At 35.0% G+C, this 16,973-nt stretch overlaps 1 protein-coding gene across 2 annotated transcripts in view; it reads right to left on the bottom strand.

The window, feature by feature from the left end:
* Nucleotides 1–3,841: 3,841 nt before the first annotated feature.
* The window catches only part of LOC121734808 (fasciclin-2-like), a 36,598-nt gene continuing 23,466 nt past the window's right edge, over nt 3,842–16,973 (bottom strand). Inside the window, exons 5-17 of one of the 2 annotated variants that reach the window (XM_042125426.1) lie at nt 16,595–16,654; nt 15,212–15,352; nt 13,138–13,275; nt 11,769–11,903; nt 11,303–11,445; nt 10,876–10,988; nt 10,496–10,643; nt 9,987–10,185; nt 8,857–9,134; nt 5,981–6,116; nt 5,250–5,406; nt 4,606–4,774; nt 3,842–4,281 (exon numbers count right to left, since the gene is read on the bottom strand). In XM_042125426.1, coding sequence (XP_041981360.1) covers nt 4,164–4,281; nt 4,606–4,774; nt 5,250–5,406; nt 5,981–6,116; nt 8,857–9,134; nt 9,987–10,185; nt 10,496–10,643; nt 10,876–10,988; nt 11,303–11,445; nt 11,769–11,903; nt 13,138–13,275; nt 15,212–15,352; nt 16,595–16,654 — 1,935 coding nt within the window. In that variant the 3' untranslated portion in view covers nt 3,842–4,163. The remainder of the gene's footprint in view (nt 4,282–4,605; nt 4,775–5,249; nt 5,407–5,980; nt 6,117–8,856; nt 9,135–9,986; nt 10,186–10,495; nt 10,644–10,875; nt 10,989–11,302; nt 11,446–11,768; nt 11,904–13,137; nt 13,276–15,211; nt 15,353–16,594; nt 16,655–16,973) is intronic. The other variant, XM_042125425.1, reaches the window with a different exon arrangement.

Below are 16,973 nucleotides of genomic sequence, written 5' to 3' on the forward strand. Positions count from 1 at the left end.
TTCGTATGTCGTAAAGTCATTCATGCGCCCTTTTTATGAAGTAGATAAAAGTATTAAGCCCTAAATTTACGACTATAATACCGTATAAGTGTTATTCAGTTTTCCATAACTTTATATGGCCCACTTTGATATCACGCATTGTGACGGTATCAAATAACTTAATATTTTTTAACATTTCATGTCAGACTTTATTTACTTATTAATACCAGTCTTTCCACTTTGACCAACTAAACTAACCAACTGCAACTGACCAACTATTTTTCGTTCCCAACGTTACAACTTTTTAGTTGGTTTGATAGGAATATTTTATTTTTTTGAATACAACAAGATGAAAATAATTATAATTTAGTCTAGTAATAGAAAAACCACGTAGGTTTAATGACGTAGTACAAGTTATCAGTTTACGTCTCTGTACGAAATTTTTAGAAGTAAGATGAGTGCATTGTAATGGCATTACATAATATTATGAAGATTAATATCATTGTTCCGAAAGAAAGTAAGGTTTTAATTTATTTTTTTATGTATGTAGGAGTTATGGTAGTTATTAATTCAGGTGGTAATTGATTTATTATACTTTTAGCCCGATGCGATAAAAAGTTTTTTAATTAATATAATATTATTTATATTGTTATTATTTGGTACGTTTTGACTGTCACCGTTAAATTAGTACCACATATTACTACCTAAATAGTTACTGCGTACATAAATTATACTACAAATACGTCATGACTATAATTGTCGCTTTTAAGTATTGTGTCCTAATCCACAAAACATTTTTTTGTTAAATGTTGAATGCTGTCTTGTTCTAAACCATCTTCATCATCATGAAAGAACATAACTGCATTCATAACTGAATAAGTATGTATTTTTTGTGGGTTAGTACCCTAATGCTTAATAGCGTCCAGTTATTAATTATCAAATTATACACATTTTGCTTTAATAAATGTTTATTAAAATATCAAATACAATATAATAGTCTTAAACAACAAATACTTTGGCTAATTTATATCACCTATAACTTAAATATAATTTAAAGACATTATATTTTAATCCAAATTATCAAAAGAAAATAAAAAATACTAAAATCGATGGGCTCATAAAAAAACTTTTAAAGCGTAATTTATTTTTCTTCAATTTGGAAATAATTGAAATCTAGAATAATAATTTAAAAATTATAACGTTAAAATAAAATAAACGTTAAACTTACAAAAATAATGTACAAAACTTAATTATTGTTAAACTTATATTTTTACAAAATATTAACTTACTTATACAATTAAATATCATACTGTAAAGTATAAGTAAGCTTATGAATGTGACTATAATTTATTATCTGAATTAGTTAGTAAAAATAACATCTTATTTTTTTAATTACCTTGAAAAAAAATCCTATCAAAATTTGGAATAAACCACTCGAAAACTTTCAAACTTTTCGCACATTCACACAATCTCATGACTTTATTTTTACCAAAAATAGCATGGAATAATAATTATGTTACCTAACAAGCTAAACTAAAGAACAGAATAATTCTATTCTTTAGTTTAGCTTGTACTACCTTAGGGTATGTTCACATGATCGCTATAATTTTATGCATATAATAATTAAATAGAAGTTTTTGATAATAAAGGGCTTTCCAATAGGGACTTGACAATTTTTAATTTAGTTGGACGCATCACGCACCCTTTTACTTAACATCAATCTGTCACTGTCAGTATTAAATTGACATAACATTTTCATCATGGTGAAGTACACGAGCGAACGTCTGCAAATAAAAAAAAAATACGACAGTTTTTTTTGGTCCGGATTGGAAGACATTATGGACTTGGGCAGCATGAAGTTTCAATAGGACGGCGCCACAAGCCATGTGCACACGTTACAATCGATTTATTGAAGAACAAGTTTGATGAGCGTGTTATCTCAAAAAATGGACAAGTCGATTGACCGCCTCGTTCGTGCGATTTAACGCCTCTAGATTTTTTTCTTTGGGGCTGCGTCCAGTCGTTGGATAAGCCGACGACGTTAGAAGAACTCAGAGCCAAAATTAAACGCGAAATAGCCGAAATGTGTGGCCAGGTCATAGAAAATTGGGTTCAACGAGTCACCGCTGAAAACCATAAAGTTAATATACCTAGCGGAATAGAGAAACAATTAAGGCCCGAGCAAGAGAGATGTCACTATCAGTAACACTGCGTGATAAAAAGAGACGTGTGATACATGACAGCAGCACTCTTTTTTTGACGTCCAGTCGGCACGTGCCGCACGTTGACAATTTAATCTCATAGAAATCATGTTCAATCATGCTTGTGTTAGTGTATACGTACACATATTTTTACACACAGATGAAACCAATTTCAGTTTCGTTTGACAGCTCGAGATTGTTGCTCTATTCCGCTAGATATCTTATATCTTTAAACGAGCAATTCTTGTATATATATACATATATAATTGGAATCTCGGAATCGGCTCCAACGATTTTCATGAAATTTAGTATATAGGGGGTTTCGGGGGCGATAAATCAATCTAGCTAAGAATCATTTTCAGAAAATGTCTTTTTATTCGTGTTTTATCGATAATCGATAAACTGAAAAATATGACTCTTCCTGACATCTATTGGCGAATAATAATACTATTTTGTTAGCAACTAATTGTTTTAACGACCAGCAGATGGCGTTATTAAGTAACACGAAGTCAATGAGTGTTTGCTATACCGCTTTATGCTGCAAACGGGCCTGCGGTGACCAATTTAGGGTGTGTCACGTTGTATGGGCGATTTTTTTTTCTTTGAATTTCTTTACGTAATAGGAACCAAAAGTTGCCTTGGACTTATATGATTATGTATATGTTATAAAAGTTATATATTTCTTTTATTTTTGGCTCGCTCAAGTGTCTTGAAATATCAAAAAAATGAATTTTTGTCCTATTTTTTTTAAGTCGGTTAAAGTGATAAATTTTATTTTTTATCAGTTATAAATATATGTTTATACATTAAAGAAAGTAAAAAAATATATTTTAATCCATTAAATTATAGAAAAGTAGTTTAAGCATAAGGCCAAATAACAGCCGGCTGCGTTCAACAAATCCAATTTAGTCGATTTCCGCCAAATATAAAATAAATCTTAATTGAATGTCTGATTTTGTGCTTTTTTCAAAATTTCAAGGTCTTTGAGCGAGCCAAAAACGTAAACTTAAGTAGAAAAAATAAATGCAGTTATTATTTTTATGGACAAATACAACTTTTGAAAACTATTACATGTAAAAAATCAAAAGTTGGAAAAAATTACACACCCTAGTGACCATATTATGACCATATAATATGAGCGAAGTCGAGTTCCATTCAAAAATGTTTTCATTATACTTTGACCCGATACTAACTTATAGTAAGTAAATATAATATTATAAGTTGTAATTTTATTGAAAAAAAAGTTGTCAAGTCCTTATTGGCAAACCCCTTACATATTGCGGCTAAAGGAGAGAAAACTGATGCTGCCGCTCTAAAAGTAGAGTACAATTTGTAGTATACAGTAGACCACTTTACATACAAAACTGACTCAAAGAGTCGGACAAACTTACGATAACAGCGGGGCTAAAATGGTCGCTTTGGAAAATCATATTATTAATCATAATATGATTCATTTTTTAAAATCGCAAATGCAAGTCTGCTTGCAGTTCATGTCTAGTAATTTGTACTAATTTGACATAATATTTTGTTAGTTTGACAGTTTTGACATTTCATTTGCTGAATTGATTGAGATGAATTGCTACATGCGACCGTTTTAGCCCCGCATCTGCGGGGCTAAAACGGTCTGTCACCTGTATACTGATAATTAAATTATCTAATTTAATTATCAGTATACACTTGACTAATGACTATACAGAGTGTAACGTGTATGTATCTCTTGTTTAGGTTCACTGTAAAAAGTAGCAGAGCTAAAAGAGTAAGATACTTTTAGCTTCTTAGTCTATAGAAACACATTAGATTTCTCATAATGAGAAATGAAATACACCCCCTATAGTATTATAACTTTCGTGTGTTACACTCTGTATATATTTTTAAAAAGTAGAGCGTTTTAGCGACAATTTTGTCTCCTAAATGCCACAGAGTAAACAAGTCCTAATCCATTATACAGTTGCTACTTAGTACTTATACGAGTTTACAGAGTAGCTACACGGCAGAGTGTTTCCCAGTAATAACGCCGGTAGTTTTATTGTACTCGTATTCTTTATGGCCGTTGCTCGGTCGCTTTGTGCTTTCGCCATCTTTTAGGAGCTCCTTTTTATCCCTGACAACAATTTAAACATCTATGTTAATGTAATTGAGTTGTTGTTGTTGGGGCAATCTCATGTCTCCGTCTAATCCATAGTTTACCAATAACATTTTGTCTTATGACTGGTCAACTAAATATAGCGTCTTTTATGCGCGACCTCCACACTCCTCGCCCCATCAAAGAGACCAGAAAATCAAACTCTGTTTTCTGTCTACAAATTTTTACCAAGCGATCTTAAAGTTACTAGGTACTAGTATTTGTGCACAGCCTATACTTTCTTATGAGTTGCGAAATGACAGATAGTGAATAAAACAATGATATTTTGGAAAATAAACTAACCTCGAATTCAAACTTTCATCTCCATCTTTCTTCTTGAAGCAGCAATTCGCCAGGATACCCTGTCGTCTCCAGGTCAGTAGTAGAAGGTCTAGCAGGACCAGACAGACAAACACCACCACTATTGATAGACCGATGACACCACCAGCTGATAGGAGCGGTTCTTCGTCACCTGAAAATTTGTGTCTTATGAAATTTTATCACTTAATCGTCTTTACTGCTAGATTTCAAAAACATTTTCATTTACATTGTGTATAAATAAACAAAATTATGTAAAAAATTTGTCGGATATATTGCTGTGCAATGTTTTTACGTTAGAGCTGCAGCACCAGCACAGACATTGAAAACCTTCTGTCAATATTCTGACTTGACCTGTGCAACATGTCGGATTATTTACTGTAGGTGCTAGTAACGCCCTCTGCTTTACATTTTTGCGTAACGACCTTTGCGTAATATTTCCTACTAACGGTGTCAATTTAGCTAAAATATAAATTAAATTTTGTAGATAGTACCACTACAGTTTATTGTCATTCATTAGTAACTTTTTAGACTAGACTAACTCTAGCCATTTGAATCGAACAAAATGGAACAATATAGTAAATCATTGATCGTTAGAGCTATTTTGATGCAAATGTATAATGCAGCACCTGTCAGGGTGATAATCATGTACAGAGCAGACGAATTCCCCAGAGAATTGTGCGCGACTAGTTCGAAATAGATGTCGCCTGCCCCCGTGATGTGGTACTCTGTGGACGATTCTACTATTTCTATGCAATAGTCATCGTCTATTGAGCCGTTGTAGGTCTGAAATTATAAAAATCATAAAATTATAACGGTAAGCCAACATATTTTTAGATAAATAAGGCGACTACATTATATAATAATTAATATTTAAACATGTTCCCCTTGCTAATGAAAATCCTACACCGTAATAAATATTGTTACTACAATTATAAGTATTTGTTACAGGCCAGTCAAACTTCCTGTTATCTTATATATTTAAACGAGCAATTCAATATAAATATATAATTGGAATCTCGGAATCGGCTCCAACGATTTCCATGAAATTTAGTATATAGGGGGTTTCGGGGGCGATAAATCGATCTAGCTAGGAATCATTTTTAGAAAATGTCATTTTATTCGTGTTTTATTGAATACCGAGCAAAGCTCGGTAAAATATTGTGACTAATTATCGGATAAGTCCGACAAGGATAGAACATAATTGTACAACTATAATATTTTTGTATAAATGATAGCAGTAAAAAAAAGAAATTAGGAGAAAGGACAATCGATTGATTCAATCGATTTTGTACCATATAATATACAAAATATAATTTAATATTTGATGTGGGTACTGTAATTACTATTTACTACTTACCAGGCACTGTCGTAAAACATAATAGTCAATCGGTTCGCTGGTGTCCAAACTCTTCCACCTGAGTGTGCGGTACTTGGCCACGTCCTCTTTACTCACATCCCATACGGGCTCGTCTGGAGGGGACATTGTGGGTTTCCTGAGAAAAAAGATATAGTAAAATGAATTGAATTGAAAAATAATCGTAAGGACATGTGTCCTTACTATTATTTTTAGTTCAGTAGAATATTAAATGTTTCGTTAGCATTGTTTTGATCCGTAACTCTAATTCCAAAGTTTAATTAACAGTAAATTTGGCAAATTTTGACGAAAACCGTAATCAGAGGTATATCTATAACGTAGCCAACAAGTACATTTAGAAGACACTTTTTCAACTTGAATCTTATACAATTTTTTAGTTTTTATATAGCAATAATAAGATAATTAATAGATTTAGCAAAGATAATAATAATAATAGATCACAGCTAAGTTAAGTAACCACTAAGCAGACAAAAGACTAGGCCTTTGCATCCGTTGTGGATGATTTAAACAGTATTTTCAGAGCGAAGTAACCACTCCTCAAAATTAAATACTGCAGTGCCTGGGACAAGATTTAAATGTCCGTATGGTTGCCCAAGCACATACGACATTCTCGCGACATAGTCGGCCTAGTCCAGAGGAAAGAACTAGTCAATACGTCTGGGACGAATGTGCGGGTTTCCTCACGATGTTTTCCTTCACCGTACGAGCGTCCGTATTATGTACTTGAGATCAGAAAATGTCTCATTGCTACACGCCTCCACTAGGGATTGAACCTGCACCCTCTACGAGCGCGAACTAAAGGTCTACCCATTAGGCCACGGACGCTCAAAACAGACAAAGCGATACATAATTGATGCGGTTTTATAAAAGTCTTGAAACGGAAAGTGGGACGGGATTAATCCCAGTTTTACGAGAAACTTGCGCTTTGAACAACTTACTGACTTTGATGTTTCTTCGAGATTATGGCCAGAACGAAGGATTATAAAAGTAAATCCTTCGATACTTCGTGTTAAGCATCTAAAATTTTTGCTCCAGTTGAGCAAAGCGTCAGCTTAGCAAAATTTTTTTTTATGAAATAAGGGGACAAACGTGCAAACGGGTCACCTGATGGAAAGCAACTTCCGTCGCCCATGGACACTCGCAGCATCAGAAGAGCTGCAGATGCGTTGCCGGCCTTTTAAAAGGGAATAGGGGAGGGTAGGGAAGAGAATAGGGTAGGGGATTGGGCCTCCGGTAAACTCACTCACTCGGCGAAACACAGCGCAGGCGCTGTTTCACGCCGGTTTTCTGTGAGAACGTGGTATTTCTCCGGTCGAGCCGGCCCATTCGTGCCGAAGCATGGCTCTCCCATGTATAAATGTGACCATAATATTTTGTTTGTTGTGAATTCTTTTTGAGACTAATAATTAATGATGTTAGAATTATTAATTTTCATCTTTTTAACTTGATTCTTGTAGAGTTAGTAGATTTTATATGATTACTAGATGTCCCGCGCGGCTTCGCCCGCGTAAATTAGAAATTTTACAGAATCCGTAGCTACATTTTCCCATAAAAAATATTTCCCCCGTTTTTCCCACATTTTCCTGAGTTTCTTCTGTCGTATTAGTCTTAGAGTAATAATATAATATAACCTTCTCGATAAATGATGAGTCTTACTCGATAAATGATCTATCTAACACTGAGATAAGTTTTTAAATCGGACCTGTAGTTTCTGAGATTGACGCGTTCAAGCAAACATACTCTTCAGGTTTATAATATTAGGTAGATATAGATTTTTTTTAATTATCGCTTGACAAACTCGAGTCTCGATCTAAAAGACTATGAAATGGTATAATATGGTAGTGATGATGATGATGATGATGATGAAGAATGTAATTTGCATAGTAGCATATGCTTTCTGTTCTTAAAACAACGCCGAAACTCCTAAACTTGTATCTATAAAGAATCAGGAATTCTCTCAGCACCTTCCGAACCACGGTATACCAGGTATATCTCGGTGCAAAATCTTACTTGTTGGTAGCATATGCTTAGAATACTTCTCACGAAACCGAAGTCACCATATGTTTCCCTATAAGTTTTGAGGAGTTCCCTCGATTACTTATGGATCCTTCATCAGATCACCACTTTTCTGAATATAATACCAAATTAGGATGATAGCCTATATACCAAAAGAAAAATTTTGAAAATCGGTTAACAAACGGCGGAGTAATCGTTGAATATAAGAAAACGAACATAACACCTCCCCCATTTTGAAAGTCGGTTAAAATTGTAGCCTATGTGTTATTTATTTAATATTTTAATCAGCACATGAATTGAATACCAAATTTTTTTTCAAATTAATCGTAGCACCATCTGTCAGGACAAACTATAATTGAAATAGAATAATATTGAATGCGATGATAGCGCCGTCCGCCGGATCTAATGTAAAACATTCCAAAATCAACAACTCCTTATAAATAAGAAATTAATTGAAAAAACATTTTCCAGTAGACCAAACTGTAAATCTAAACCATTCTCGAATCTCCACGAACACACACAAAAAATTTCATCAAAATTGGTCCAGTCGTTTAGGAGGAGTTCAGTCACATACACACGCACACAAGAAATATATATATTAAGATTATTATGTATTTTTCATCTAAGTATTGAATTTCCATTAATACAAAATTTTGGACTGACTTCCAAAAAGGAGGAGGTTATAATATGTTCGTCTGTATATTTTTTTTAACTCAAAATAGTGTTCAATGAAATTTTTTATCTCATTATTAATTACAGCATGGTCTACACTCTGCACTAATTTCTTCCTTGAATGTGAGCACTTATTCATAAATACCAAAAACCTTAAAAAAGTTAGGTACCTTTCCAAAGTCACAAACTCCACAAAATCGCTCCAACCTCCAACCCCAACTTCGTTGATAGCAGCAAACTTGATCAGATAACTCGTATTGGCCTTGAGTTTGTCCACTTTAAACGATCTATCTATGGACCAAGTCCTGTTTGTGTGTATGTCTGTGATGTTGTAGTTCTGTAGCTCGTCGTATTCTGCCCGGTACCCGATGATGGGTGGTCCGTTCACAATTTCCGGGGCTTGGATCGAAAACGCCGCGGACGTTGCTGTAATTTCCATGGTGGTCACCTGAAAGAGTTATTGGTGAAGTGACAGTTGAATTTATAATAATATGAGTTATGCAAAATGTAAATTGTATTCAATGTTATTTCATAAAAAGCATGAAAGTCTTATGGCCATCTATGGCCTCTATGGGTAGAATCATAACGTTATTAAGGTACGAATTTTATACAAAAATTACCTTCTAAGCAAAAAAATATAAATTATCCTTTTCCGCTTAATATCCTTTACAATTTTGTTAAGTATACTACATACATTAATTCCGAATGAAGTAACAAAATACTAAGTAAATCATTTCAGTTTGAGCTAAATACTTATTTCTACATAATATTTTATAGACATAATGATGACTTTATGCGAAGTGTACAAGTTAAAATTTATGATAAAAGCGAAAGTCTAAGTTTGTTTTGTACTTAAAAATTATTTAATGGTATCCTAATATCCTAATGGATGCTAAAATACTGAGTACAGATTTGCATTAAAGAACAATTAATTAAGTCAGTTGGAAAACACATAACTAAAAGACTTTAGATCAGCCTCCAAAATTATTGTTTTTCATACCTTGAAAATCTTTATTTAAGTATTCTTTGAAATTCTAACACCTGCAAGTTTAGTTAGAGTTTAGTCACCATAGAAGCGGTTTCTTTCTACGGAAGAATAGACAGTGACAGTTGTACAAAGAAAATCCGCCATTTTATCACTAAAATCTGTCTGTTTTTTTTATTCTTTCCCTTTTCTAATGTCGTTATGCTAAGCCTGCTGGGTACAATCCATAAAGTTAATATACCTAGCGGAAGGTATATTAACTTTATGGTACAAACACATTGTTTGCTAAAACTGAACCATGTAAATATAACTTACGTTATTTACAATCGGTGGTACACTTCCTTCCTGTAAATTGATCATTTTTCGCGTTTCGCCGATCCTGTTCTTCGCTATACATTCGAATATTCCGTACAAATTCGCATCGTCTAAGGACAACCAAACGTCGTGTTCCTTGGCTGCGATCAGCCTGTTTATATCAACTTGGTCCTTTGGAGGAACTTCGTTTGCGTGGTACCTGGAAAATATTATTGTCAATTTCACTATCGCCTGGAGTCACTTGTTTATCATTATCACGTTTTTTCTGTTGTTTTACGCATTAATTAATAAGCTAAAAATTTGAGAGGTGTCAAGGCACACCCGGATGGAACGAAGTTGCAATTTGTTATTTCGTACATACAAAAAACCTGTATACACTAAAAAACATCGCTACACCATACTGTTCAGTGCGAGAGAGAGAGAGAGAAACACGCGCTACCGCAACTATTACAACAAATGCTATAGTTGTGAGCCATACAGTTGGTATGGTATTACTTTTATATTCCTACCTCCAAGTAACTTCAGATGGTGGGTTACTAAGATGCTCGCAGCTGAGGTTGGCGGGCCTCCCGCGCCAGCTCCAAGCGCTCTCCATGGTCTCGGGGAAGAACGGCGGGAATTCCACCGTCAACGTCATCTCTTCCGTCACGTAGTCCACTAAATGTTCAATGCGATAAAATAACGTTACTAACTTCATCGTTTTCTTCTTCGGTAACAAGTATTTGATAGTTGTAAGCAAAATATTTGAAATCTGTTTGACCATCTTTATGCAATATACTACAATGATATTCTATGTTACTAATAGAAACTCATTGATATACTACCATTTACTTCATTATCATTTATCATTATCACTACAATAAGTATTTTATGATGAAACAATTGTTACCTTCATTACTTGCATTGCAGAGGTAGGTCCCAGCGTGGGTCCAGTTTACTTTCAGGAACGTCAGATAGAACTCTATTTCTGTCTCGCTTACATTTTTCGTGTTCCAAACGATACTGAAAATAACGAATCGTTATTATCCAATCCTCTTGTTACCACGCTTTTATGCACTCCGATTTTAGTTTGTCTGTCAAATCAACTGCAGTAGAATTTACATGACCATAAGACTTAGAAGGCGCTGCATAAAGATGCAGCGCCTTCTAAGTCAATAGCCAAAGTCATAGTTAACAAACACTTTGGTAAACAGCTTTTCGTATTACAGATTTTGAATGTTCTATCTTAGCACAAATCGGGAATTAGAATCTCATTAGTAGAGTTATCAGAAGCTTGATGCTGATTTATATCATTATATTGTTTATTTAAGACTAACCTCTGATCAGTAGGCTCTTCACCAACATACATAAGATTTATTTTGGGCATGGGTTGGCCGCTAGCCTTACACACGATCTGCATTGTAGACCCCTCCACGGCCGTTACATTATCGAACTGCGTTATTGTTGGCGGTATTAGTACCTGTAAGGGAGAATAGAAGTCATATTGGGTATAAAAAATCAGGATGATTAATATCCAGTCATCCGCAAATATTATTATCTAGTTATGTCTTGGTTATTTCATTTACGATTTGTAGCTGTGCCTTTACTTCTCTGATTTTAAAGCTCTGATGTCGCTGTTTTGTATTTTTTGTGAATTTTTTATGTACGTGTCTATTTACCATCGTAGTTCTTAAAATGTTGTGATCGTCTAATATTATTTATATTTTCTCTGTAATTATATTTTAATAGAGTTAAGTTTATTTCAAAGAAGATTTTAAATTCCTAGTAATTTTTATTTTCTACCTGTATAGGTATACCCATGGTGTAATTTCCTGCAGAATTAGTTGCTGTACACTCATATGTGCCCTGGTCTGCAGCTTCCACAGAGTCGAATATTATCTTATTGCCTACTTGTCGCCATGTTGTGTTGTCTTTTGCCTGTAAATTAACATTAGAATCTTCATTAATGATATCATCTACATCTTGTTCGTTATATTCATCATCATCACCATGATTAATCCATACTAATATTGTAAATGTGAAAGTCTGTCAGTCATTTCTTTCCTCTTCACGAACAACCGGTAAAGCAATTTTGCTGAAAATTGGTATGAAGATATTACATTGAGCATTGAAAGGTCGAATCTTTGTCCCAAAAAATGTACCTTTTTACCTTAACGAATTTTGGCGCTTTTAGGGTGGGTTGCACCAGAGGCGTGGTTAAAGTTAAAGTTATGGTCAAAGTTATAATTATAGTTAAGGCTAACTTTAACTTTAACCTTAACTTTGACCACAGAATATGAAAGATAACAGCTGCTGGTCCGACAAGGCTTGAAATGAACGTGGGCGGGGCGCTGCTGGTAAAGGAGAACTGTCAAAAATGGCGTTTTTGTATGATGACAGCGTTAGTTCATTTTTTCGCCACGTTCATTCAAAGCCTTGTCAAGCTCAAGGTTATGGTTAAATATGGCGTCCATTTTTTACTTTAACCAAAGATTTGACATTTTGCATTGTAGTCAAAGTTAAAGTTATAGTTAAAGTTACAGTTAAAGTAAGTTGGTGCAACCCACTCTTAATCTAGTTATAATTATTATAAATTGTAGGTTTATTGATTTGTTATAATAATATTATCATTATAGATTTTTAAATTTCCAATTATTTATCAACTGATTTATTTAATGATTAACAAGGGCAGAGAATAAATGAACATTGAACATAGCCTGCAGCAAATGCAATTAGATACGTTTTTATCGGGAATCCTTTCATTTGCAATATACACTTAACTGGGTCGGGCTGATTGAAACATTAGAACAAGGAATTAACCCTATTGATAAAAACCTATTTTATTTGCCTGCAAATAAATTATTCTGTTCTTGCAAATAAAATAACGTGTTGAATTGAATGTAAATAGTTAATTGAAGAGATAATAAATTATTTTATTTATAGTTTAGATTCTCCTTTACTTATTAATTATTAGTATGCTTATACAATATACAGGATGCAACAAACAAATTAGGTGTGTCCCTTATGTAGAGTTCACTGTCAAAGCAATTAACACAATAAGTACCTGTTCAATTTATTTTGGTATTAAATCTTACGAGTTTTTGTTCCTCTCTTATTATTAAATTTAATAATTAGCTTATTGTAAGTAATAATTAAATCTTTAATAGCTTACAGTGTCATTAATTTTTCTCCACGTGTACTCAGGATGGGGAACTCCGCTGGCCAAACATTCAATGGTTAGACTCCCGCCATAATGTACCTTGCTGTTCGGTGTCGCGATCACACCGGTTATAATTGGCACCGATATAACCTGAAAATAGAACGAATTGTAGGTTTGTGGGACAGTTTCTGTCAACGTAACATTCGGTTTCATCAAAGACGTTGATTTATATCTAACAAATGTTTTAGTTGCCTTACACCTCGTGCAGAAAATGTTTTTTTACTGCTAAAGCTGCTGCTGTTACCACACGTATTTTTTACGCGACGACACGTTAATCCCATCAGTTCCTATCCCGATTCTGCTATTCAGCTTTAAATTATTAATAGAGCTTTTATACAGTCCAGATCTTCTTACACAGCAGCTCTTACGTTACTGCGCGTTATTTTTACGTTAAATCAGTTTTTTAATATTTTCGCGTTAAGATCAGCATCTTTACACGTTAATATTATTCTCTACGATTATAGTATTATAGAAAAACAAATAGTTGGATTAATACACTTTAATAGAGTAGATTTCTACTATGCCTGTAAATCCATACTTCCATTCTTAATATGATAAATGCGAAAGTGCGTCTGTCTGTCTATCTATCTGTCTGTCTGTTACCTCTTCACGCCCAGACCGCTGAACCGATTTTGCTGATATTTGGTATGGAGATGCTTTGAGTTCTGGGAAAGGACACAGGATGCGTTTTATTCCGAAAAAAGGTACGGTTCCCGCGCGATAAACTAATTTTGGCGCAACGGAGTTGCGGGCATCATCTAGTTAATAATAGCGACATCAATTCTTAATACAAATCTACTTCGAATTGAGGTTGGGATTTATTTTACAGTTGTTTGATTATAGCGGCAAAATTACTTGAAATCGCACGTGCGGCCCTAACTATTTTAACATCTGGCTCTAAAAAGCTTTTACTCAGCTGAGGCTATTAATCCTGAAACGAACTCGAATCCTATTTCAAATTAATGAAATAAAGAACACGAGTAATGCTTTAAAATTCCATAAAAGCATTATTAATGTTCGCTAGATGTTATCTTGAAATATGGTTTCCAACTTCTAGCACACGCTAACACAGTCCGGTATTGCCTGGTATTACTAAGGCTGTACTTATAACTAATAAATGATTTTTCATTAGCCCAGCAATTACTTTCATGCATGGAAAATAAACTAGCCGCAAATTACAATGCACAGATTTTATCTTTAACTAACTGAACGTTTGCTTTACTGGCCGTAAATAATGAATTTTAAAAACTTAAAATGCTGGCTGGTTCGCGTTGGTTATAAACTAAAAAAAACTAAATATTCTGCAATCTGCATTCCAAATTTAAAATTCATTCATGTAAACGACTGAGCTACACAGACATCTCTATGCGCAATATTAGCATATTACAGCTTCTAGAATCGTGTGGGATTTCGGCAGAATGCAACAAGTGACAATCTCTATTCTCTCAACCCTAAAATCGGCTTTAGAATATCTTTTGTTCCTTGAATTATTATTATTAATACAATTTGGTAATGACAAAGCTTGGGTTCCGGAAAAGGAAAATTTAGGACAGTTTCTCAGAACAAACTCGATACATTAATTTCTGCGCAACAGAATTGCGGGGGTTTTTGAATTAGTAAATTAATGAAGTTGGATAAACTTGGATCCGACCTGACCGGCTACCTTATCACGTAAAAATAGCGATCAACAATCCACTAGCAGTAATCGCGCGAGCAAATGCTGGGTGTCATGAATGTCACAAACAATGGGATTTTGGAGCAATTATCGCGCAATAACTGCCATCGCATTGCTCTCGCAAGATACGTGATACGGGGGCGGATGCACACACACGGAAATGCACAAAAGGACTCCAATCAGGTCAAAGATTTCAATCGGCAGGTCAACTATATCTTGCGACAGCAATGCAACAGGCGTTTGGGAGTAGTTGCATTGCTGTCGCAACTATATTATATAAAATTACTTACGAGGTCACTCGGCCACTCACTTGTTACTGGGTACGAAAACTTCGTAAACAAGAAAACTAACCTCTACATTAATATCTCTATCAATTCCTTCGCCGGTCTCCAAGTCTGATGCTGTACACTTGTAAACGCCGCTGTCGTGTTTCGTTATGTCCTTTATGTGAAGACCTTTTGGTGACACTTCATACTTCTCGTCGTTCGCTATCTATAAGAAAGTTTATTAAAATTAGGAATCTTGGTGGATGATTTAATAATTGTGCGATGTTTTTAGTACTATAGTTATTACAAATTCAAAATAACGGTACAGGCTAATTGGAATGTGTCTAGCAGAACTGACTTTACAATATAATATTATTCCCCTTTCAAATAACAAAAATTAAAAAGCTGCGATATGTCTGCATATCTTTGTCTTTCACATTGGAAACGTCACAACATGGTTAACCTTAATACGCACAATATTGGATCTTGAATAGTTATGTACTCCGTAACTTTATTAATAATAATAATATGGTGTTTTATATACTTGTAGTAGTTGTATAATGTACTTCTTTAATAACAAGTGAATCGCAATGTTTCTACATTTATTTGATTACTTTACTTGAGAGTACTTGATTACTTTACGTGGGAGAGCCATGCTTCGGCACGAATGGGCCGGCTCGACCGGATAAATACCACGTTCTCACAGAAAACCGGCATGAAACAGCGCTTGCGCTGTGTTTCGCCGAGTGAGTGAGTTTACCGGAGGCCCAATCCCCTACCCTATTCCCTTTCCTACCCTCCCCTATCCCTTCCCTTCCCTACCCTCCCCTATTACCCTATTCCCCTATTCCCTCTTAAAAGGCCGGCAACGCACATGCAGCTCTTCTGATGCTGCGAGTGTCCATGGGCGACGGAAGTTGCTTTCCATCAGGTGACCCGTTTGCTCGTTTGCCCCCTTATTTCATAAAAAAAAGAGTTTTATACATAACGTAAAGAGTTTATGTCAAAATAGTTATTTGATTAAAATAAAGAAGCCATTAAATCTCTCTGAGAGTGTTTTTACCATCGAGGAAACTGATTCCTAATAGGCAGTTGATGGACCAACGTCATTTGGTCAGATCATGTCAATTCCATGTTATTTGTGATCAGCACAAATACCCACCCAGATTCCGTCAGCTGGGTTTGGCGTAACGCGACCAAACTACGTAGGTCCCCATCTGCCTATTGGCGCATCCACACATGCCGCCGGCTTATACCGCCGGGTCTGTCGCCGGCTTTCAGACTTCCTTGCCACCGAAGCCGGCGGCATGTGTGGATACAGCATTAGAACCAATTTCTCTGATAGTACAATAATTTTTACACGACGTGATGCCAATCTCCTTTATCTATATAGGAATGAAAGGAAAGAAAGCTAATAGGAATTAGCCTAGTGTACATTCGTACACTAGGCTAATTCCTATTTGCTCACCTCAATCAACCCCTCCCGGTCTTTGTGCCAGGCGATCATAGGCTCCGTCTCTCCTCGCGCCTCGCACGTTACGTTACACCCAGTACAATCCCAGTAGCAATCCAGCGCTTGGATTACTGAATTGTAATGTAAGCCCGCTATAACATATGTACGTAACACGAGCGTTTGCCCGCGGCTTCGTTCGCATTAGCAAGTATTATAAACAAACTTTTATCCCCTATATTGGGTGTAGAATTGATCAAAATCCTTTCTTAGCGGATGCCTACGTCATAACATCTACCTACATGCCAAATTTCATCCCGATCCGTCCAGTGGTTTTGGCTGTGCGTTGATAGATCACCATGTCAGTCAGTCACCTTTGAGTTTTATATATATAAGA

The sequence above is a fragment of the Aricia agestis genome, chromosome 16 (assembly GCF_905147365.1).
Source record: "Aricia agestis chromosome 16, ilAriAges1.1, whole genome shotgun sequence".
Taxonomy (NCBI): domain Eukaryota; kingdom Metazoa; phylum Arthropoda; class Insecta; order Lepidoptera; family Lycaenidae; genus Aricia; species Aricia agestis.